Source organism: Neodiprion virginianus, chromosome 1, assembly GCF_021901495.1.
Source record: "Neodiprion virginianus isolate iyNeoVirg1 chromosome 1, iyNeoVirg1.1, whole genome shotgun sequence".
In the NCBI taxonomy this organism is placed as follows: Eukaryota; Metazoa; Arthropoda; class Insecta; order Hymenoptera; family Diprionidae; genus Neodiprion; species Neodiprion virginianus.
The window spans coordinates 15262206-15287908 of record NC_060877.1 but is presented as its reverse complement, the minus strand read 5'-3'; the positions used below and the strand labels follow the sequence as shown (position 1 = coordinate 15287908).

The 25703-nt window shown below is 37.7% G+C and overlaps 1 protein-coding gene and 1 long non-coding RNA gene across 3 annotated transcripts in view; both read right to left on the bottom strand.

The window, feature by feature from the left end:
- Positions 1-25703, bottom strand: part of LOC124310541 (arylsulfatase J) — an 876378-nt gene that overhangs the window by 746555 nt on the left and 104120 nt on the right. For both annotated transcript variants that reach the window (XM_046774594.1, XM_046774595.1), the window contains exon 2: positions 6285-6458. In XM_046774594.1, the coding sequence (XP_046630550.1) occupies positions 6285-6458 (174 nt within the window). The remainder of the gene's footprint in view (positions 1-6284; positions 6459-25703) is intronic.
- LOC124310543 (uncharacterized) lies at positions 8524-10319 on the bottom strand. Its single transcript, XR_006909690.1, has 2 exons — positions 10210-10319; positions 8524-9709 (listed from the first exon to the last, which is right to left on the bottom strand). It is a non-coding gene; the product is annotated as an uncharacterized LOC124310543 (long non-coding RNA).

Below are 25703 nucleotides of genomic sequence, written 5' to 3'. Positions count from 1 at the left end.
TATGTGTTTATCGGTATCGGTCAAATATGTGGAAAGTTTATCGATGCTGCTAGCCATAAATCGGAACGAATCAATGAATCTCAAGTGCATCATTGTTCCATCGACGCGTTTCGTGAAGGATATATATTTTTCCTTATTTATGGGTAGCAGTGTAATTTTACCGGGAAAAGTTGACGCGAGGGATTTTATTAAAAAGTGAGAATCGTAACCGGACAAATTGTGGAAAACTATTGGAATTGTGTGCGACTCTCTGAAATTCAAATTACACCGATTATGAGCAGGACCACGATATTTACCCGTGAAGTGACAGTGATCGTAACACTTTTTCTCCTCAGGGGTAAACGGTTTTTCACAAATATAACAATTCTTTGCGCGCATGTGACGATCGCGTTGCACTTGGGTAAGAGACTTCATCGGAATTATGTTTTTGATGCGTGACTCTACTTGAATTGATAAATCTTTAAGCTGTTTCATAAACCAATCTATGCAATCGACACCGCGTTTACCGTGGAACTCTGATAAAGTCTCATCGTACGCACAATGTACATAGTACGCTACACTGTGCGGGATATGCTTTTGAATTTCACAAGTCTTACGAGTTTCAAATTCATCTATAGGTTCAGTGATTAACATACATTCGAGATCGGCGTATACGACAAATGGAACGGTGCCTTCGTTTTGAAAATTGGAAAATACTAAATCTTTACACTTGGGAAATTCCATGCGTACTTTATTTAGCATAATACAATCTTGCCGATGATTGTCGTAGGCGTGTTTCACGCTACAGTGGCACAAACATCTGTCACATAAAAACAGCTGGCCATTATGATCAGACAATTGTTTGCTCACCAATCGGGAAAGATCTTTAATCCAAGCAAAGTGGAATCTCGGTGCAAACTCACCAGTCATATCGTCTTCCGGATTACTCTCAACCATTAGAAGATGGATCGTGTCAATGTTTAAGCTATGCAAATTTTTACTCAAATAAATTGGCACGATGACGCTTTTATTTGATTTTGCATGATGCGAAAAAGTTTGAGATTCTATTCCATATACATTGATGCGCAAATTATTCAATCTCTCAAGCTTTTTCACATCATGTAGAGTAGCAGGGAATTTGATACCTGTACAGTCCAACTCGGAAATATATCGATGATAACGGCTAGTCCTATCGGCGTTGATCTTGACCGGGTGGAGGGCTGCTGTGACGGTCCAGAGAAGGCATCTTTCGTCCTCGTTCCTCACGTTCACCACAGCCTTCTTCCGTTGAATGTCTTGGGGCTGCTCGACGAATGTTGAAGCCCCCGCGGCGAGAGGCTGGTAGCGATTGATATTTACAGCGATGTTAAGGATCTCAATCATACTCCAGCCGGAATCGCGTTGCTCGAAATCTTCCACCTTTGACTGCAGATCACCCCGTGCACGTGTAAACCAACCATTTATATCGCTTGATGGGAGGAGAATCGCCTCGTTGGTGGTGTTGAAACTCTTAACTTCGGTGGAGATCTCTTCGTGCTTGGCATTTTCGAATTTGCACGATAATATGAGGTTAACCTTCACATTTCCCTCCTCGCGCAGTATCAGCTCCAACTTCTCGGTGACGACGCGCTGCACATCGTCCAGAAAGGCGTCCAAATTTTTATGACGGAGATTTGTGATAACCCCCGTTCTGATTCGGCTGGCAAAAGCGCTATCCACGTCGTCTCATTGTACACCCGCAGGAGTACCGATATTTCCACCCGTCACCACTGTGCGCTGCTGCAACTGCTTGATCTTCGTCACCCAAGATTGCAGGAGTGCGATCGTATGTTGGATCCGTATTTTCGCACCAACGGTTGTTCCTCGTTGCATGGAAATATCGCGCAGAACTTGGATATTCGCAATTCCAATATCAGCCCAATGATTGATGACGGCATCATTCTCTTCTCCGGGTGGTTGCTCTCTCAGCAAATTGTACGTCCTCTCCATCTGCTCCGCAAGTCCCATGTACGCTTCGACTGCCATGACTTCGACGTTGATATAAGCTGAACTTTGTATAACTTTTTTGACTTGCACGTATCGTGTAAGACTGACGAGTCTGCATCGGATGCGTTGAGCTTATATGTATATAGGCCGATAGATCGCAAGAATTTGGGAACTGTGCGCACTGCGCTCTGCGCATATCGGAGGGTAAAATGACGTCAGAGATGCGGTGCGCACTGCGTTCTGCGCATCTCGGAGGGAAAAATGACGTCAGAGACGACTGGGCCCACCCTTTACCCATATTGCCATCCCTAAATTTTTGGGTTTTATTGCCCTCCCGACTCTGCAGAGATGATGAAATTCATGTAAAAAATGACGCGAAAGACGGCTGGGGTCCGCAGTCCCCGCCCCCACCATCCCTAAATTTTTGCGGTTTATCTGCCAATTTGAAGTCACCCAGTTCCGCAGCTGCATCTTGCCTTAAAGCGTGTTGGAACAGGTTTTCACCCCCTCCCCCTCCCCCTCTCCGCGAACCCACCGCCGCCTAATGTAGTTTTTGAGTTTTATGAGTCTTTAAGCAGCGTGGGCCATGTGGTGTGAAAAATCGGTCAACGAAAAGCAGGTAGCGAACAGTGTTTGGTGTAAGAAAAATCTTATCTTGCCCGCTCTTCACCGGATGGTATGTGTACACACAGTTTTGAGTTTTACGACTCTTCATAGTGAACAAGTCCGAGCCTGCACATCCCCCGCCATTCTCTATGATATGTATGTTCGGTTTCAAATGAGCTACTATAACAAAGAAGCTGGGCCTTTGCTATCGAGGCGTGAATTTATAAACCAAGCTCCCCTTATCGTCATCGATTGCTCCAAGCAGAACGAAACATTGAAAACTGGGGACCTGTGGACATTCGATTGGAATTTGACTCTAACACTACGTTCCCACCACACACTTCTGCCTACTGCATGATCTTGCATGATCGCATTGTTGAATATAATCCGATCAGTGGTACTGTTAAAAAATTGGTATAAGTCAATTTTGGAATAACAATATGTTTAATTAATATGGATATTGAAAATAATATCTATAATTTTACTCGTTAAAATTTAGAATAAGATAATTGAGAATAGAATAAGAAAACTAAATGTAATTGGTGTTAAATAAAAAAATTGTTAAAAGCATTCAAAACGCCATTTTAAACCTTCCTTCAGGGGTCATTTCCTGGAACTTTTTCAATAGATCTCGCGGGTTCTTACCCTATCCGATTTATGTGTGGCTTTCCGGCGCCAAACAAGTCTCGACAGGAATTATTTTGTGTGTGTGTGTGTGTGTGTGTGTTTGTGCGTGCGTGTGTGTGCGTGCGTGTGTGTGCGTGCGTGTGTGTGTGTGTGTGTGTGTGTGTGTCAAATCCTATGAAAATAGCCACCGAAAATGACCGGGGGGGGGGGGGGGGTGAGAGAGAGAGAGAGAGCGCCGTGAGTCGGGGGGGGGGGGGGGCTAGGGGGGAGCTGGGGGGGAGCTAGGGGGGAGCTAGGGGGTAGCGCCGCCATCTTTGAGTTAGAACTCTCATATATATACTACTCTCAAGTTTTGGAATCTGGTCTAAAGACATTGGAAAATGCAACCCGTCGTATTGTAGCACTGAGCCGAAATGTGGTTATGAAGTAATCACGCTGGGATTGTTGTTGGCTGGAAAGAGGGCTGCGGTGACCGACCATAGTCGCTGTTGCGAATGTTGACGCTAGCCTTCTTATCACTGATATGGTTGGGTAACGGGGTGTATGTGAACACACCGCCTTGTTGTTGCACGTACTTGTTGATATTCACAGTCAAATTGATTATTTCAGTCAGCGACCAGCCTGAATTCTTTTCCTGGAAATCTTTCACCTTTTTCAACAAACTCTCTGTCGCGTTTTCGATGAACCATTATTCGTTAATATCCGTTGTCTGGAGGATGATTTCATTTCTCGTATTAAAAAATTTGATTTCTTCCACCGTATGATCATCTTTTCTAACTTTAAATTTACAAGCCAGTATAACGTTGGCTTTCAAGCTCCTGTCTTTCTTCAGAGCGTTTTGTAGCTTGTCACAGCTAGTACCTTTGTGTCTCCTAGAAATCTCTCCACATCTTCATGTTTCAAATCGACGATGGATCCAGTTCCAATTCTCCCCTCGAAAGCTGATTCCAAATCTTCCGAGTGAACTCGATCGCTTCTTCTTTCTTTCCGCGTACCTCCACCCGTTTTCTGAAGCCGTTTGAATTTTTCCGCAATCGCTTTCAAGAGTCCGATCATTGTGATAATTCTCATCTTTTCTCCAATCGATGAAGCCTTGCGCAAAATTCTGTTCAGAAGCCGAATATTTTGAATTTCTAATTTCATCCATATCTGAATCTCTGCTGTTGATGATTTTCTCAAGACTTTGTACGCCGATTCCATAATATCGATTAATCTCAAACACTTTGTGGATTCCATATTGAGCCTTTTCCTCACGTATACGTGACAAGTTGAGACTGAATGATCGTTTGCAGTGATGAGCGTCCTTCTTATAGGGCAGCTGTACGCATGTTGTGTGTGCGCGCGCTGTGTTTTGCATTCTAAGAGCGATAGTAACCCAACATCGCAGATCCTTGGCTCTGAATGTATACTACCGCAGCTATCGGTCGACCTTGCACTCTGGTCTTGACTGAACCTGTTCAAAATTTATCGTAGAGTTCACATTACAGTTACAAGCCAAAAAGAATGTCACGTTGATGATAACGTATCGACATCCACGTTGGTAAAAAACAATTCTCAGAACCAATAATTTGGAATGTCGCGTGGTTGATATCGTGGGAAAAGAATGTGGGGCGGCTGATGTTACACATCAGCAGTCCTACCGTAGGAAAGGAATTCGAAGTGGTTGATGTTACACATCAGCAGTCCTATCGGGGGAAAAGAATGCGGGACGGTAACCGACATCCACGTCGGTAAAAAGTTCACGCCCCTGCTGCGCCCTCTTCCGTTGGCAGGCGAGCACTACATAGAGACTTTGACCGCGGTCGGTAAGATTGTCGGTAAAACAGCACGATTCTTATCTTCGACCGATAAGAATTGCCGGTAAAGCAGTGCGATCTTTACCGTCGACCGATACAACTGTCGGTAAGGTTGCACGTTTTCGACCTCAAGTCGGTACGGCAAAGCACGTTTTATCTTACGAGAGTGGTGGTCACCTTTAAGAGCTTGCGTCTGGGATGCGCGGATAGCCGACTTGGTCGGTAAAAAGGTGTTTTTACCCATAACCAGCCTTGTTATACTACTAACTGGCATATAAAGCTTATGAAAGAAAATGGTTCACATTTCTGAAAACAACACAGTGAAAAAAAAAACTGACATTCAAAACCGTAGGGACCTTCATTCGGACATCATATAAATTATCAATAGAAACTGTACTGACTGTTATGTAAACAATTAGGCCTACATACCAACAAGCATGTGAACAGTTGTATGACTTTCAAATGTATTTGTTTGAATAAACATTAAGATCACAGTCCTGTTAGTACAGGCAGGCGAGTAGACACATCTTTCTTGAACATTATGTAACAAACATCGTAAACGTTTAGGAATGTCGATATATGTAAGTTTCGAACAATACAATTTTTCACAGCAGTTTGAATAATAAGGTTAAACAATAAATCGTGGCATTCATGTAAATTAGTAAATTTACAAACACTGAAAATTCTCATGTAAAAATTTGTGATTTATTCTACATTAAAAAAAACCTGAAGATGGTAGGCGGAGCCTGCCGAAACGTCGATTTTGAAAAACATAATTGATTGCAAATTGAGCATCATTTCATCCCTGACCATCACTCAACTGAATGGAATCTGTAGAATTTCTACACGGTTATGAACATCAATCTCAGTAATAGTATCATCATATGAATACGTTTTTTTTTTGTTTTCAATTTTGTTCCGAGCTATACAAATATGTACAAAGTGATACGCACATTGGTCCAATAATACACAATTATATAAAAAAGTTTAAGTGAATAATAATGTACTCTCAGACTTTTTTATCCATGTAGATGCATACTTAAAATCACGTTATCAATATTCTGTGATTTTACCATTCTTTGCTACGCAACGTTACACATAAAACCTATATACAGTGAGATATCACCTCTTTGAATTAAATTTTTAACAGTTCTCAATCACGATAATATCGTGCATTTTTTCCAATACATCTTAAGTAAACATTTTTGTTGAATACTAGCTTGTAATAGATATACTTATTATCATCAGCATTTGAGGTTCGAATGAAAGGACCTAGTTTATAAATCTTACCGTGTGTTGCATTCCCGTGTGGATCGGATGGTTACCAGTCATAAGGGCACTTCTAGAAGGAGTGCAGATAGCGGAAACGTAATACTTGTTCAATATGAGGCCTGTATAAGCCAAAGCGTCAATGTTTGGCGTGGGAATTTGTCCAGACCCATGAAAACTAACGTCATTCCAGCCCTGAGAAAAACATATTTGTCTTATTTCACTTTTGAAAGTAGTAATACAGTTCAACTTTATATTAAACATGGTAATGTTTGCGGATTTGTCGGAAATGTGAAAATACATTATTGTGAGTGTTCTTTGTTTTGAAATAGGTTGGTTAGTGAAAAATCAAAGGCATTCTTCTTCGGAGGTAGGCAGAAATCAAGTTTGCCAATCGAAATCACCTAAATTAGCCACTTGAAGCATTTTACAGAGTGGGGCAAGGGTTACTTGTTACTGCTACAATTTTCTCATGTTTGGGCAGACAAACCACCCAAGCTGCATTCTGGCAGACACGGACGATGCACCGTCGAAGCTGCGCCGTGTCGGCCGACACGGGCTAGGAAAGTGGAACTGCCAGAGCCGTTTCACTCCTCAGAATTAGGAATCCGGATCCCAAATCTGATGAGTATAAATTATATTGACTATCATAGATTTTCTATACCAGACCAGGGTGTTGACCGTGGCCATCGAACAGACTTGAAATCTCCGAAGAAACGATTTCAGATACCGGCTGACGAAGTTGTGATTTTACTCATCTGGTCCCCTGTGCATGGTTGGAATTATTAAATAAGTGTAAAACAACGAAACAAATGTTGTTTCACAATATTTAATGAAGAAAATAACGATTGGTAAGGTATAAAAAAAAAAAAAAATCAAGCAATTATCCGAGTTCTCAGGCTTTACGGATAACAATTCCAAAAGTCGTACCAACTGAATAAAAATAAAATAAGAATAAAATACAAAAAGGCACTTGGGTCCATGTAAAGTAACTAACTGAAAGTCAAATATTAAGGGGGTATTATCGTCTGGAAGCTTGTTTTTTAAATAATATTTGGGAACTAGTTTTGTGAAAACTATGAAACGTACAGTGCCGGGGTTCTTAACGCATATTAAGATATGTTTCAACTAGCAACACAAAATTTTATGACATACTTGATTAAAATCTATACAAGTTATGCGCTGTTATGCAGGTCGTGGCTTGAGACACTCGTCCAATCGAGTACACGAATGGTGGCAATTCTACTCGTCTGGAATATTACAACATTTTTTTAAATCTATATGAATATAGTTATCGTCTGAACTAGAACTAAGTAAGGACGAAATTTTTATCCGAATCACAGCTGTTTGGAAATTGAGGTTCAATTTTCCTGAAAAATTGTCAATCAAAACATCAGAGTGGGGCTAAAACTGTCGTTTCCAGAAAAACTTCGTAAGGTAAGGCTACTCAAATTAGTCGTTATCCACCGTAAGTTCAGCCGTCTCATTGTCTGTGCTAAATGTATAGTAAACTTTGAATGCGTTTTTTTGAAAATGACTTGTTTCAAGTCGGGCGCACGTTTTTTTTTTCTTTCAAACTATTGGATCGATTGATTTCGAATTTTGCATATGTATTTGGAATTTTTCGAAAAAAACATTGGAGGGGTAACTACCCTTGAACGCTGTTCATCTTGCGCTTAAGCAAAAAATGGTCCAATTGAAATCTCAAAATTTGAAAAAATGTATATTGCGTATGTACACAAAAAAAAATTTACGTATTTCTGGATTTCATCGAAAAAAAAATATTCGACGGAAATACCCTTACGTACTGTAATCACTTTTCTCCTTCGACAGCCAAGGTTGTTCGTGAATTCATCTCCAGCTGGAATCCGCTTTGAACGGAATGGTACACATTTTTAATTCCAAATTTGCTATATCGTGTTTAAGAGGAGCCAAAAATTCATCTGCCTTCACTTTTAATCATTCAACATCTTCGGAAGTTTTCCTAGTGATAAATTTATTGATTTTCCTAGATACTAATCTGTGTGGGTATTTAAATCCATTCAACTAATTTTTTGAAGCTGTAAATCCGAAATCTTCATAGCCAATCTCTTTCTGGACTTGTAAGGCCCATTTGCGTAAATCACCCAATAAACATTGCTGGTAAATAAATCGTAAGAAATTCGTCGAAAAATAACGTTGTATATAGTTGAATAATCGTTCAGCACATACGTTTTTTCTCGTGAAAAATGTCCGCCCTGATATAGGTTTTTTCTACTGCGCTCATCAACGTTTTCTGTTAGTGATTATGATCCGGATATTCCACGGTTGAAGTAAACGTCGAAATTACGGTTTTCAGAAACGTAATGAAACAAGTATGAAAGAACGCAATTTAAATGTTAACGTAGACGTTTAATATATACCTGTTATAGCCACCATTTTTCGTGGTTCAAACACGTTTAATAAGCGTGTTCATTGGAAAATTTTTTTTATAATAATACACGTACTTAATGTGTGTTGATTTAACGTAAAAACGATATCCGTAAACAATTATTATACGTTTAATTGAATACACTTAATCGAATATCACGCGGTTCCGATAAACGTGTAACAACCAACTTGAGAATATGTTTTCGGTATAATTTTTCATGTACTATATTAATACACAAGCTGTTAAAAGCTTCTTGTATGGTCAATATGGACTTATCTCAGGGGTTAGATGATACAGCAACGCTCACATTCTTAGCTATTTCAGTAATGGTAACTTGCACCAATTAAATGATATTAATTATTTTACATCCACACCTATGTATTCTTATGAGAAATACAGGACAACTAAATGAGATAAAGCACACACCTTTGCGAAACATGATATATATTTATTATAAGGTACTTTCATCCAAGGCAACAATGACAATAGTTACATTGCACACGTATCGAAATATCCGCTTTAACAATGTATCAGAAACATAATAGTAGTTTTTTATATACCAGTTTGTCTGTATCGTTGATGCGGACATTTTATTATGCCAACGATGTAACTGTGTGAATGTTGACTGGGATGTATAAATAAACATACAGTCTTTTACATATACGCATACCTCAATTGTACAGATGTACTCACAAGAGTATAGAAGTATAGCAAATAGTAAAATTAAGTAAACATGAACAAACAAAAACTTATATCCGATACAAGAGGTTTGATAACAAATAAAACATGAAACAAAATAATCATACAATGATTATACCCTAACGAGGAAAATTGTTAACTTTCATCTCGGGACTAGGTAAAAAATCACAATCCTGACAAAGTAAAATAATAAAAAGTATTGGCACATTATTTCAAAAAAGAACACAGACGCTATAGAAAGCGTTGTCTAGGTACGCAGTACGCATAAGTTTTAATTATTATTCGACCGCAGCTGGAGCATTCACTTCCTCGATATCACTGCTAATCCGTCAAATACCTGAAAATACATAGTATTTAACACCTGTATTCTAGGTAGAATAATCTTTATGTGCCATTTCAACGTTCTCTCAACGTGTCTTGACAGGTCTATTATATATCATTTCAACCACTGTGTGTTTATTGGGAAAAGATGCAGCCACTAAATGATCGTTCATTCGTACATGATACGTATGTGTTAGCGATCTATTTCACTGGATAACCTTATAAAAGAAAAACGATGCCTGCACAAGTAAGAATGAAGCTAACAATAAATATCTGCGGCTTCTATTTGCAATCAGTATATATTCCATACCATAGACATGCTTCTTATAGCATTATCTACAAGCAATTCTATTGTGCCTACATCCTTTCGGCGACGTTCAAAAGCAAGTACGACGCAATCACAAAGTATTTGTTTCTTCTTTTTATTGTCAGGTTATTTACGCCTGTATTGTCATTTTCGTCTGTATTGAATCATCGTGATAAATTTTTCCAAATAGAAAATACATTTGTACTTACCAGCTTATGAAGGCTCACATAAACACGGACGTGCACTGACCTCGGAAGTTGGTCAAATTAGACTGATTCACTGATCGCGTGAGCTGAGAGCCTTCGCGAACGGTGGTGGGGGGGGGGGGGGCATTCTGGCGCGTCGTCCTCGGCTCTCAGCGTGCAGGAACCGTACGAGTTACAACACGCTGACCTAGCGAGCCAATCAGAGGCAGAAGAAGAGGCGCGAGTATTTCACGCTAGGACATTCTCGATTCTTCGCGACCGCTTGTCGTTTGATACATGCGCTCATTATACGTATATGTAACATCCATGGTACACGAGCTTCATTTACGGCCACTCGCTTTCCTAGCATGGGTTATTCCAATATATACATTATGGTATAGGAAAACGTATGTTTTACAATTAATAAAGACGCCGCGAAGGGATGCACTTATATGCTCAACTAGGTAATTTCTTGGTGACCTTTGTAAAAAAATCTGTTCATCGATTTTTCAACTTTTTTTCCTATGTTGGGGAATTAACAATAACACAAGGAAAAGAATTTGAAAAAATGGAGGTAACATATAGTTCTACTTTACAATATTACGTAGAATAAAATTATCACTTCTAGTGTTATGTCACCTGAATTTTTTCATATTTTTGATGATACTTACTAGTTTATCGAATGAAAAAAAAGATTGGAAATCGAATGACCAGTTGTTTACAAAATTTAAGGTAATCAGAAAAACGTGCTGAGGAGGATAACAAAACGTTGAATTTTAGTCACTGCTAACATGAGAAAAACTTGAATATAATGATTATAGTTCCAAATTCAAACATCGCAATATGTAAGTAAATGATGTAAAAGTTGATTCCTGCCCTCACTATGTTGAAAAGGGTAGTATTCTTGGATATGAAGGTCAGAAAGGTACGAAACAAATCTTGTTTACGTTTCGGCCCGAGTAGGTATATAATTCTGTGTATCGATATGACAAGTCTATGTACGACGTAATTTTCACGTATTACATGTGATCAGTAGATCAAAAGTGTATTGACTTAATTATTAAACAATTAATGAGAACATATTGGCAAGGTATGGTAACTATACGAAACGTTAAACTTGTGTTACTGGTGAAGGAATAAAATATGTATATTAGCTGTTCATGAGACTAGAAATATAATGGATTTTACCACACGTTTATACTACGGATCTCGCTTACCACAATAAAACGTTGATGATGGAACGCAGAAATTTTCTATTTTAATACCTACAAATATACCGATTTTTAACGAATTTAAATTGACAATTGAGCTAGTAAACAAAACGTTGATTATTAGTCTAGAAACCGTTGTTTAAATGTTGTAGAAAAGCAGTGAATGAAACGTTAAACTTGTGTTGCCGGTGAAGGAATAAAACATGTATATTAACTGTTCATAGGACTAGAAATATAAACGGTTTTACCACACGTTTATACTACGAATCTCGCTTACCACAACAAAACGTTGACGATGAAACGTAGAAAATTTGTATTTTAATATCTATAAATATACCGGTTTTTAACGAATTTAAATTAGCAATTGAACTAGTAAACAAAACGTTGATTATTAGTCTAGAAACCGTTGTTCAAATGTACGTGTAATGAAAATCGTATAATATTTGTGGAGAGACAACGATTAATATTTTACTGAAAAATTACCGTATATCGAACACGGTAATATTTTCTACCTATACCATAATTATACGACCTTAACGTTTCTTCAACCACATTTTAACCGGCTCATGTTTACTGGGCATTATCACGCACAATGAAACCGACAGTTGTGACGTCGACAGTTGCTTTAAAAATATTCAACGTAATGTTACAAATTCTAGCGATTTTTTTTGTGCCACCTTTATTTAACGAATGAGCTCATCGTTGTAGTTGATTTATAGATTTTACTCTTCTTAAAGTTTTTCTTACAGTGTTAGTTCGTAAATTTCTTTTCTGGCCGCTTCTCCAGAAATCTACGGCTCTTGATTAATAATCATACGATACATCTTCTTCGTCTTTCGTACACTCATTTTTAGGTGGCACAGGCTTGATAGGTGAAGTATGCATAATATATTTTTCTATTATTTGGGCATTAGTATCTTTGTATGGTTCTTGAAAATCTAAGGATTCTTCAATCGTCCTTTCCATGCCATTAAATTCAATCATCGCGGCCAATAAAATATCTTCGATGTTCTTTTTTAATTCAATTTCCCTTCGATTTATCGGAGTCTCTTTTGCATATAGCGACTGAGATACGCCAAGCAAAAGTTTGACGACATTTATGGGATTTACTTTCATCTTGAGTATTGCTGAAAAAATGTATTGTAATAACTCGAATAATATCCCTCTTATTCCTAAATATTGGTACATAAGGAAGTTAAAACAGGCGACAGAGTTTCACGTGTTAGAATTTTGATATTGTTATTCAATATTTATAATGCAATGAATTTAGTAATTAGTTCTTCACATTGCATCAGAACAATGACATTTATATCCCACAATTTATAAATTTTAATTTATAATTAACCGAGAAAAATTCTAATTTACTTGTTACAGGCATCAAAAATAATTCATAAGACATAAAACAGAAAAATATAATAATAATACGAGAGGAACTTGATTTTCAATTTATAACAATGAACAATTCGTCTCTTTAACCAACTTATTTCTATACAAGAATATCTTGTCGAAAACTTCAAAAACTTACAAAATCTTTCACTGTTTTCTGGATGAGAAATTTATGATTTCTACACATAAACTCGTATAAAATATTGGATTTTCTCTGAAAATGAACTGCTCACTTTGACGTATCACTGACTGTACAGAGCTCACAAATAAAACTGAAAAAATGAGCTACTTTATCGAAACAACCGATATAAAGTGAATATTTCCCCACTTTAGATGCAAATATGTTATCTTATCTATAAATGGTTGCATTGATAATGAAGCTGCTAATGATGAATAAGACGCAATATTGTGTCATGCTGCGATAAGTTACTCTTGGAGTGATATGCTACTTTAGAAGCTTTAAAGATTCAGATTTATCATTTTCATTTTCTTACAGTTTAAGGTTCTAGTGTAGACTATCATTTCGAAACTAATTCATCGCAGCATAATACTATATTGCGTCTAATCCGGTATCAGCAGCTTTTCTGTCTGGCGACACTGTCTTTCTTCCCGACATTGTCTTCGCTGCCGATGATTCATTTTTGAGCCTTTGATGATACAGTGAGAAGATAAAAAAACGTTAACAATTCGAAACATTTCAGAGGTAGTTTTGTCCAATATTTATTTTCGAGAAAGTCCAAAAATACGTCTTATTTCCTTCGTGTTTATACGCATTGTATATTTTTTCAGATTTTTAGATTCGAATTTAACGATTTTGTACATATGCGCAAGATAAGAAGCGTTCGGGGGTAGTTACCCCGGCCAATATTTTTTTTCGGTATAATCCAAAACCTTGGAACTTTTCTTTCGTGTTCTCATACGCAATATATATTTTTTCAGTTAATATGATGAAGACGATTTAACTCGACCTTGATGATTTGTTGATTAATGTTATTCTTGGATATGAAGGTCAAAACTCAAAACACTTTTTTATAGTGTTAACGTTTCGGCCCTGATGGGAGCCCTCCTCAAAACAATTTATTCAAACATCTGTCACGAACAAAAATAAAATAATGTACAACTAGGTTTTAACAAAATTAACATAGTGGTATGGATAATATGCAAGGATGTTTAAGCAAGTATAAAAGAGAGGAATTACCTAGTATGGGATGATACTTCCAATTACATCGAATGCGTGTTGGTAATTAATGAATAAATAGAAACAATAAAAACAATAAAAACAAAAACCGAAACACACTGCGTTCGCGACACGTAGTTCCCAAGAATTCATATTTGTTGTTAATTTTGATAAAATAAAATAAAACACACAGCCGTTATAGGTTGAATCCAGAGCACATTTGCACCAGTGGAACGTCCAGTGTGTAGTGGGGGGAGGTCGATATCGATAGTTATCAGAGCAAACGCAGAGTCAACGGGTTAAAAGGAAACCAAAATTTTGTTAAGGAGGTAAAATCGAGAGCAAGCTCAGTCGGTGCTGGATAATTACAATGGTCGTATCACAGAGGTGTAAATATTACTCAGATGTTCTATGTCTTGTTTTCGGTTGACAGAATTGGGATGTGCAACAATATTGCACATTTCTAACAGCAGCCTATTGTAATACAACGGTTCAACGTCAATAATGCTGGCTTGAGAATAATTAAAGGAGTGGTCGAAATCGATGGCATGTCTCGTCAGTGCAGTATAATTATCCTCGCGTTCATGGATATTGCGTTTATGCTCGGTTATCCTGGTGTGTAGTTGCCTACTAGTTTGGCCTATGTAGGACGTGTTGCATTGGTTGCAAGGTATTTTTTAAACTACACCAGAGCGCATACCCGGGGGTACGGGGTCCTTACCCGAATCAAACATCGAGGATAGATCATGTGCACATTTACCCACAAATTGAATTTTGTACTTAGAGAATGTTCTGTTGAGTGACTCAAACAACCCCGCGACGTATGGGATGAAAATATAGTTTTTTTAATTGGTTTGTGCAGTAGTTGCATCGATATTATTGTTAGGGCTGGTCGATGACAAGATGGAATCGTATTTGAACTGTATATGTTTGTTGAGCAAGCGAGGTGGATAGTCGTTTTTACTTAGTACCTGCTGAATCAAGGACAAATTTTTTTTGTGAAATTTCATACTTGAGAGTCGGATCGCTCTGTCAACTAAGCAATTAATCGTTCCAATTTTGTAAGATCTGGGATGATGAGAATGGTAATTTAAATACCTTTGTGACCAAGTAGCCTTGTGAAACCAATCACTTTTGATGAACTGGTTATCATTGATGATCAGGACATCTAAAAAGCTAATTCGGCGATTAGACTCTAATTCAGAGGTACATTGTAGTCTCGAATGGAAACTGTTGAAGACAGATAGCATTTCTGCAACTTTATCCGAAGGGACAGCTGTAATTATGTCATCTACATATCTGAAATAGAATGAAGGCTTGAAGTCCAGTTTGTTGAGACAATATTGTTCAAGATCATCCAAAACCAAAACCAAAACCAAATCCGTGGATGATCTTGAACAATATTGTCTCAACAAACTAGACTTCAAGCCTTCATTCTATTTCAGATATGTAGATGACATAATTACAGCTGTCCCTTCGGATAAAGTTGCAGAAATGCTATCTGTCTTCAACAGTTTCCATTCGAGACTACAATGTACCTCTGAATTAGAGTCTAATCGCCGAATTAGCTTTTTAGATGTCCTGATCATCAATGATAACCAGTTCATCAAAACTGATTGTTTTCACAAGGCTACTTGGTCACAAAGGTATTTAAATTACCATTCTCATCATCCCAGATCTTACAAAATTGGAACGATTAATTGCTTAGTTGACAGAGCGATCCGACTCTCAAGTATGAAATTTCACAAAAAAAATTTGTCCTTGATTCAGCAGGTACTAAGTAAAAACGACTATCCACCTCGCTTGCTCAACAAACATATACAGTTCAAATACGATTCCATCTTGTCATCGACCAGCCCTAACAATAATATCGATGCAACTACTGCACAAACCAATTAAAAAAACTATATTTTCATCCCATACGTCGCGGGGTTGTTTGAGTCACTCAACAGAACATTCTCTAAGTACAAAATTCAATTTGTGGGTAAATGTGCACATGATCTATCCTCGATGTTTGATTCGGGTAAGGACCCCGTACCCCCGGGTATGCGCTCTGGTGTAGTTTAAAAAATACCTTGCAACCAATGCAACACGTCCTACATAGGCCAAACTAGTAGGCAACTACACACCAGGATAACCGAGCATAAACGCAATATCCATGAACGCGAGGATAATTATACTGCACTGACGAGACATGCCATCGATTTCGACCACTCCTTTAATTATTCTCAAGCCAGCATTATTGACGTTGAACCGTTGTATTACAATAGGCTACTGTTAGAAATGTGCAATATTGTTGCACATCCCAATTCTGTCAACCGAAAACAAGACATAGAACATCTGAGTAATATTTACACCTCTGTGATACGACCATTGTAATTATCCAGCACCGACTGAGCTTGCTCTCGATTTTACCTCCTTAACAAAATTTTGGTTTCCTTTTAACCCGTTGACTCTGCGTTTGCTCTGATAACTATCGATATCGACCTCCCCCCACTACACACTGGACGTTCCACTGGTGCAAATGTGCTCTGGATTCAACCTATAACGGCAGTGTGTTTTATTTTATTTTATCAAAATTAACAACAAATATGAATTCTTGGGAACTACGTGTCGCGAACGCAGTGTGTTTCGGTTTTTGTTTTTATTGTTTTTATTGTTTCTATTTATTCATTAATTACCAACACGCATTCGATGTAATTGGAAGTGTCATCCCATACTAGGTAATTCCTCTCTTTTATACTTGCTTAAACATCCTTGCATATTATCTATACCACTATGTTAATTTTGTTAAAACCTAGTTGTACATTATTTTATTTTTGTTCGTGACAGATGTTTAAATAAATTGTTTTGAGGAGGGCTCCCATCAGGGCCGAAACGTTAACACTATAAAAAAGTGTTTTGAGTTGTGACCTTTATATCCAAGAATAACATTATTCATATATATTTTCAAATTTTTAGACTCGAAATAGACAATATTTTACATAATTGTGATTATATAGGACGTCACTTGAAACGTCCAGAATGGGAGGAGCTCAGTTGACGGATCAGGCTGTACCCCTTAGCCAATCTGGACAGAGTCAATTGAAACACCGAGAATGGGAGGAGCTTTGTTAACGGATTAGGCCGTGGCCCTCAGCCAATCTGGCATATGTTTAGTATAGCGTCGAAAAATCAAGTGTTATTATTGAAGTAAGGTTCGTAATCTAAATGCACGTCACCACTATGGATAAGAAACAATAATGACGCATGACAACAAAGAAAAGACGACAGTACGAAATGTCAACATTTAGGTTGATGTTGGCGTATGAATATCATGTTTACTCATAGGCCTAGCAAAGCATAGTTAAATCTTTTGAGTGGCTCACCCCCTTAATTTTATTTTTTTGTCTTGAGAAAAATACATTTTTCATATCTCTTGATTAGAAAACTTTTCCAGTTGGATCAGTTAAAAAATATTATGTTCTTATGGGTGAAACTGCCGAATCGCCCCTTGACATGCCTCACTTTGAAGAGTTGTTTCACCTCCTTAAAGTGTTTCATGGCCGATAGAGAAAAATACGTGTCGCTTAGTTTTAGTCTACAATGACATATTACAAAATAAATTAAATTGGAGAGTTCAAACTGGGATACCTTCCTTGTTAGTTCTAGTTCAGGCGATAACTACATTCTTATCTCTCTATCTAATAAAAAAGTTTCAAACAAATGAACGTAGAAAAAGATTATAATAACAATAGTAAAAAAAGACTATAATAACAATAGTATACGCATGAAGTTGCCGGTGGGGTGAGATCCCGAAAACAAAACAAAAAGCATCTAGCAAACCCTTTGACAGCTGTCATCGGCTGTTTATGACAGTCTTTGACAAATATCTTTATAGGTATCTGTTTCTGACGCGCGAAAAATGAACATGCAAACGAAAATTATCAAGATGATTCCCGACGGGAATTGTCTTTTTCGCGCGTTGGCGTATTGTGTATACGGCACTCAAAATCGACACGCAGAGGTGAGACTGAGTATCGTTTCAAATATAGTGGATAATTGGTCTACAGTTGCGGGTTTTATTACAGGTAATGAGTCAAACGGTGCTGTGATTAGGTCACCTGGTGATTACAAATCACATATGAATAAAAATGGAATATACGGGGGAGAAGCAGAATTAGTTGCAGCTGCGGACATTTTTAAGATATGTTCAATCGTGTATCGCGAAGCACAAATTCATCCACACCGGATCGGATCACAAAATGAAACACAATTCTCGCTACTCTTCACCGGCGACGGAGACAGTGGACACTCTGATGTCTTGCAGAACCAAAATAAAATTCAGATAGTGAGTAATAAGTATGAAAAGTAACAATCAAATAATAGTAAATCTAAATATATCACCAAACAGTCAAAAGGACAGCCAGGATTTACGATGACAATGGAGAAAGGAGGAGTTTCAAGCAGCAGACAAGGCGATGAAGATGGTGGATGGTCGGGAGTATCACAAAAGAAAGAGGAAAATAAAATTGTAAGTGCGAATAACCAAATAAGCCAGAGAATAACAAGAAACAAATATTCCTATAACCAGGCAAGAGGACGACCAGGATCTATGTTAACCATAAAAGAAACAGGTGTTTTGCGGAGTGAACAGCAACACAAATATAGAGAAAAAAATGATATAAGGAAGGTGATTTTGGAGAATAACGGGCAGAACGGTAGCAAAAATAATTCAGCAAGTCAAGGAGATAGATCGATATCAATAGAGAAGGAACACCAATTTTCAACCAACGAATGGAAGCTTAGATTGATGAAAAAAAAGAAAAGTAAGCACAGAAGGAATTAAAGTGGACAGCAAGTGCAGACCTGTCATCAAATCAACATGAAGGAATTCGCCTGTCTACTAGACAATGTGTAAGGAAATAGTGAGGCGCGAAGCGCCGAACAACGAGGCGCGTAGCGCCGAGATGGGGTTGGCGCGCGAAGCGCGCAGGGGCGAAGCCCCTAGTAGATTTAAAAAAAATTTGTTCTTCTGTTTAAGACGACTAGGATCGCTGTAATTCGTGCGCCCGATTGGATGCACGTCTCACGGCACGACCTGCATAATAGCGCAACTTTTATAGATTACTATACAGTATTTCATAAATATTTGTGTCAGTAGTTGAAACATGTCTCTATATGCGTTAAAAACCCTGATTCTGTAGATTTGATACTTTTCGCAAAATCAATTCCTAAAATTTACCTAAAAAACAAGGTTCCAGACAGTAATACCCCCTTAAGCCTTCGTTACAATGGGAGTGTTGTAAATTTTAAATTAATATTTTTGAGGCACATTCTCAGAACCCCAAACTATAACAAAGTGTGAAAAAAATGCGAATTTTTGTAGTTTCTAGATGGTAATACGCCCTGAAACGCGAAGATGCTTCAATTCATTGTAATTAAAAATTTTCAAAGTGTTCAAAAGTGACTCAGCACAAAATTTCTCAGTCTAGAAAGGAATTTTATGCATTCCATCAAAATAAACTAAATTCGTGGTCTGCTTCAAGAGGAGCGCAGCTCCGTTACAAAATTGATGAGTTAGGTGAGCGCTTTGCTATACATCTGCTAAATTCTGATAATTGTAGACGTTACCTGTTGGTTTGGCTAGGTACCGAAACTATGAGATAACGCGGTGAGTTAGTCGGATGCTTTGCCTCTGCTCTACTGACCAACCGTGATCAGCTGCCAAAATACCGAATGTATAGTTCAATCTGGTTTCGTCACTGCCTTGCAGTTCGGACTCGTCGTCTGAGCAGCAAAAGATCATCCCCTCCATGCTCTGGTAAAAGGATTTCTACGACAAATTACAGAAAATCGGTAATCGTAAAAATGCGCGACGGTCTATGACGAAACTACCGAATTTTCATTGCATATTTAAGACAACGTACAACCTTTCTTAGTTGAAATAGTTTTTCCTAAATCACGAGGACCAACCTATGAATGTTTACACAAAATTATATGTATCCACTCCATAAATTGATCGGAATAGTATTCGTGCATTCTAAGTAAAAAACTAAGAATACCCACAAAAATCTCTGATAGTTTACTACCAAAATCTATGAAAATATTTTCACATAATTTTATAATAAAACTTTATGAATATCTACTGAAAGCTCTGTCAATCTACGACCTGAATGAATCAAAACATTCAGAGTTAAAAATAATGGAAATAGTTTTGCAGCCACTTAATACGAAAAAAAAAATTCAGACTATAAAAAAAAATGACAATCAAAATCAATCACAATAGATTTCCTTCAAATCAATAATAGAATACTACGACTGTCTTAAGAGAACCTTTAACTGGGATCAATCAGAACAGACTGTATCGGTTGTAACATTGCATTTTATCAATGCATGTCAAAGACCATCATCTCCTCTATATCGCGTATTTTATCTGGTAGCGACGAAAAGTCAAGTCTCACGATATGGTCAAATTTATAATTTTGGGGAATATTTCTCATTTCGTTATTTTGTATTTGTCCTATTATCTAACCTAATCTTTCCACGAGTGATCTCCCAAGAGACAACGTCGAGAGACACAGAACAAGAGAGATTATGATGCTATCGCTGTCTGGGCAATGTCATTTCACCGCTGCATTGATATTGAGCTTACTAAGATGATGTGCAATTATTATCGCTGAGATGCCATTATCGTAATCACAGTCTTGATATGTGCTTTAACGGCTCAGCAGGAGCACCTGTGCTTATCTAGGCGACAGTTCCGGAATCATCGTTATTAATTACTGCCTTCTAACGCTGATGCCCGGCTGGAAAGAGCGTAGAAGATGAATCAAGGCTTGCTGTAACTACTGAGACAGTCGGTTTGGACTCCACACTTTTGGCAGCATCTATCACTAGGCTTCTGAACCATCTTATTGGCCAGTCCGTCATACTGCGCCATATGTCGATGAAGGTCTTAACCCACTTCTTCGGAGAGCCATATAGTAGCCCCATCTGCCGCTATTACACTAGAATTTCTGGTCGCATCGACAAAGACACAATCAAACTGCTGAGTCCCGCGAACCCTGCTAAGCTACCTAACAGAGTCATATCCAAGTTGATTATTAATCTGGTGAACTTGTTTTTACAGATTATAATCACTGCAATTTCGGAAGTAAGCTTTTGTTATGGCACGCCTCCCAGAGTTGTTTTTTTGGAAGTTCAACGAGCAAGACAGCTCTTTTCTCTTATTGCGTGACAAATTTATGGCGTCATTATTCGTCATGTTACTTCTAGTTTTGCTCTTGGGTCGTCGTGTGCCTTGATGTTATCTTAAATATCATTCAATTGATTTACTAATATGAGTTTCCCTTTTCTGTTATTCTCAGATTTAAATTTTCATGCCAGTTTTGCGTACGATATATTGTACCCCTCCCGCCACCCCCTCTCCCTGGCGTGCATGAATAAAAGAATGTGCTAGCGGGAGTGTGTGTGAACAGCTTCGTATCCTGCTTCGTCTCGGTTAATGAAAATTTCGCCTTATATTAAGAGACTTATGCGTTCATTCTATGTAAATTATCCAATGAATTACGTTAAAATGACATTCTGTTGAAATTTAAACTTTTTTAGTGACATGTTACTCGAATAAATGTATTTGCGACAACAGTGATTCAAGGTTAACCATACACATTTTTGAATATAATTAAAACGATTGGTTTGATTACAAAAATATCAGTAAAACATTTTTCTATAAACTTATAAAAAGTAATTTTTTGAAATCTGGTTAGATCAGTAGATTTGTGACTGGGATTACTTGTGACTTAGCTCGTTCTTAACCCTTCGTACCAGGTGTCTTTCGTATGACAGTCGTGATCCTTGTGATGAGAGAAAATCTCACGCTATTGCGCAAGCGCCAAGAGCGAAATTTTGAATTTGCGCAGGCGCAAAGAGCGAAATTTTAAATTTGATTTTGATAAAAAGCGAAAACAACTTAATAAATTATGTTTTTATAGTCCTATGATTGCAGTATTTAATATTTTTCGTACAATAAAATATTTAAAAATTCTTATTATTCATAAAAAATCATAAACATATCTTTGTAGATTACATATGGTTACATGTTTACAAAATAATTCATTCAGATGAAAAAATAAATTTAAAAATTTACTTACTTATTTAATACTTAAAGAAGATATTGTCACTCAAAATCAATTTATAACAATACTTAGTTATCACAGTTTTTTAATTTTAAAATAATAAAACAATAACTACAACAGCATAAATAACACGGAGTGACATGGAATATTTATATATCTATATATAATTTCAAATATGGCGACTGGAAACTACGGAAATAACCGAAGTATAACGAAGCCATCCGAATTGAGGTTTTTCTTATCAACGACTTGACTGAAGTGATGAGAGAAATTCTCACAGCTGTCAATAAATATTTTTTTTTGCTTTATACTTTTGAGTTTTTAAAAAAGTTTTATTGACTATCATGTAAAGCATAAAATTCAGTGAAGGTAAAAAAATTTTCAAATGGTCATTCCATTTGAAATTATAAAGAAAAAAAAGTTTTAAAATGAGCGTGAGAAATTCTCTCTACGCGACGGGTACGAAGGGTTAAAATCATACCTGGCACTAGGTGCACAGTGGCTGTATATAAAAATAGTCATGTTGTTCGCGCTCGCCCTTCGAAATGCGAGGAACCATATTTCATATAATTTTTTCTCATTCTTTTTTATTTTGCAATTCGTAACGCGGGAGGAAAGAAAAAGCGGGAAACTGCACTGGTATCGAAATAACTCTTCGAAACACTTCGATTGCTGAGGTTCTTTAATAAACAAATAGCAGTGTCGCGGATCACGCGGAATAGGACGCTGAGTTATAATAATGCCAGGAATTTATCTGGTGTAAGTAGCCGTTGCAGCTGTATTGAGACGGTCTTCCCACTGTAGCGATTTCGACTAGACTATGAGCAACAGATTTGTAGCGTTTAAATTGCGACCTCCGAAGAGAGTTATGTTCACTTATTTCAAACTTCTGATCCGCTTAGAGTCAAATATTCAAATATGAACACATGCCAAAATGATTAATGAAAATGTAACAATATCCTACCATAAATTGCCTAATAATCAACAATTGCGAAAGGAATGAATACAGAGATGCCGTTACACTGAAAACTGGAATCCAAACAGTTGCCACGTGTGTTTAATGTATTCGAAGTGGACGTGAGAAATCTTGTGTTGGGTTTGCCTCAGACAAACATATTAAGAGAAAACACAATACCATCACGGCATTTACGATTGACATTGCATCAAGAGTCTAATTCATCAGAACGTGCAAACAGAATGGTAGCAAGAAACAATAAGAGTTTCATAAAAGAAGTGTTGGTATAAACATGTATTTATTGAGTACCACTGATCCTCAATATTCTGCCACAGAAAATGATACAGATATAAATTTATAGGTCGCAGTTGGTGAAACAAGGAACGAAGATAACTAAGCTAATGCTCTGAGAGAAAAAATTCAAAAACTTGAGGCGGAGAATGTAAAGTTGCAACAGCAAATGATAACAGCAAAACTTCTTGCAGGATCCACAATAAAACGTTTACAAAATCTCAAGCGATACTTGAAAGCGAAAATGCATTCCGAAAAGTAATTAACTTTGAAAATAAGACAGGTTTTGTCCTCTATTCTTAGGTGGAATTGGCTCAACATTATACTCCGTAAAAAAAAAACTGAGTCAATTGGACTACAGAAAAAATCTGAACTCCCTTTACCCTGAAATATTTTATTAAGCGATTCTACATCTATATGAGATCAACTTTGCATAACCTGCTGCCTGGATTATCAATCTTGCAGACATATACCTCGAAAATAAATATAAGGCAAAGACTATTGAACGATGTTTTGAACTTCACAGAGATAGCTGGACGTGAAATGACCCAAGGAGAAAAGTTGTGATTCAGTTTAACGAAGTAAAAGTGAAAGAAAAAAAAACACATGAGGATAATCATTTATTCATTGATAGCGATACTTCATTTCCTAAGTTCTTACGTACTGAATTCACACAGGTACGAATACGACTAAATCAACGATGAAGTGGTCGGACCACATTTCCAACTGCAAGCTATCATGGCAAGAGGCTTACCAGGAAAGTGGAAGCATCCAATATACTTGTATTTTGACCAAAAAATGACTTCAGAAATATTTAATACTGTTCTAAAAAAGCAACACTCTATTAGAAACATTGGTGTCAATTGAGCAGCCATAGTTCCTTCATCCAATCACAAACAATAAAATGCATTTCTTCGTCGACGCTCCGCACTTGCTAAAATTGATGAGTAATTCGTTTATTAACACATGTTGTGTTAGAAGATGGCAGTAGTTATAAAGGGGGGGTTCTGGTTCAAACTGACTTACCGACTTCAGCGGGAGCTGCGGAACGCTCCTCACCTGAAGTCGATTTGTTACCAACAGACTGTCGGTGTGTAACCGACCTAAGCTAAACTGACCCAACTTGAGCCAACCTAACCTAACCCAACCAATGTAAACAATAAGATGGCGCGAGCAATATGGCTGACATGATAGCGGAACAGGTTGCTAACCTAATCTAACCCAGCCCAGCCTAATGCATGTAAATAACAACATGGCGGACAGGATTTCAAAGCAGGATGACGCGGCGGTATTGCAAATTGGCTGGCGGAATATACAGTTTCAAAAATAATATTCATGCGAATATTCCATTAATAGGCAAAAGTTTTCTATTAAATGAATAACAGCACACGCTAATGAAAGTACCGTTGGAACAGTTAATAGTCCCACTAAACATTTTCAATATCGCTAATTAGATTTTCCGACAAAAGCTTATGTAAATATTCTATTAATAGAGCAAATTTTTCTATTAAATGAATAACGACACACGCTAATGATATCGCGATTTCCAAACCAATACAGTTAATTATATTTTCCCCAAGTACTGTTGAAATAGTGAATAGCCCCTCCAAACATTTTCACCATGTGTCGGCCGTCATATATAAGACCAACACACTCAATGGAAGTTCAGTATTGTCCTAGAAAGGTTTCCAATTGCAATAGTAAAGGCATGGCAGGTGAAGCATGCAAGGATCTCGTCGACACGATAAAAGGCGTTCATGATTTGATGCACACCATGTCTCCAGGGCAAGAGCGCCACAGAACCACAAATCATTGGATCGCCATTGGGATTGCAAATATGCAATTCTTACGTGATATATCCATGAGGCCGAGGACAACCATGAGCGAGTAAACACCGTATCCAACATACAATCACACTCCTGCGATCTTGGGTGAAGAAATTCCGGAGGCTCCTCATTACCGGAGGCAGCGTCAGCACTTTAGCGGGCGATAATCGCGCGCAATGAGACGATGCGGACAGCGCTTTCACCAGTCGAATTCCAACGGGTGTTATCACAAACCTACAATACCTAGATTTGCACGATTTTCTCGCTGATGCTCAGCACCTGACAATTGTGCGTTTGGAGGCAGCCGTGCAAACGGATGGTATCATCAAGGTGAATGGCATTTTATCCTGCATATTCGAAAATGTTAAGAATGGTGTAAGAATGGTAGAAATAAAACACTTCACCACCAGAAACGTGATTATTTTACCAACCACAAATCTTAACCAATGGTTTAACGATAACATTACCGACCGTCTCAGGGTAAAGGTGGAGGAATTCCAACATCGTGATCCCGGATGGGCCATGATTGAAATTATCAACCTTGCCGTCAACATT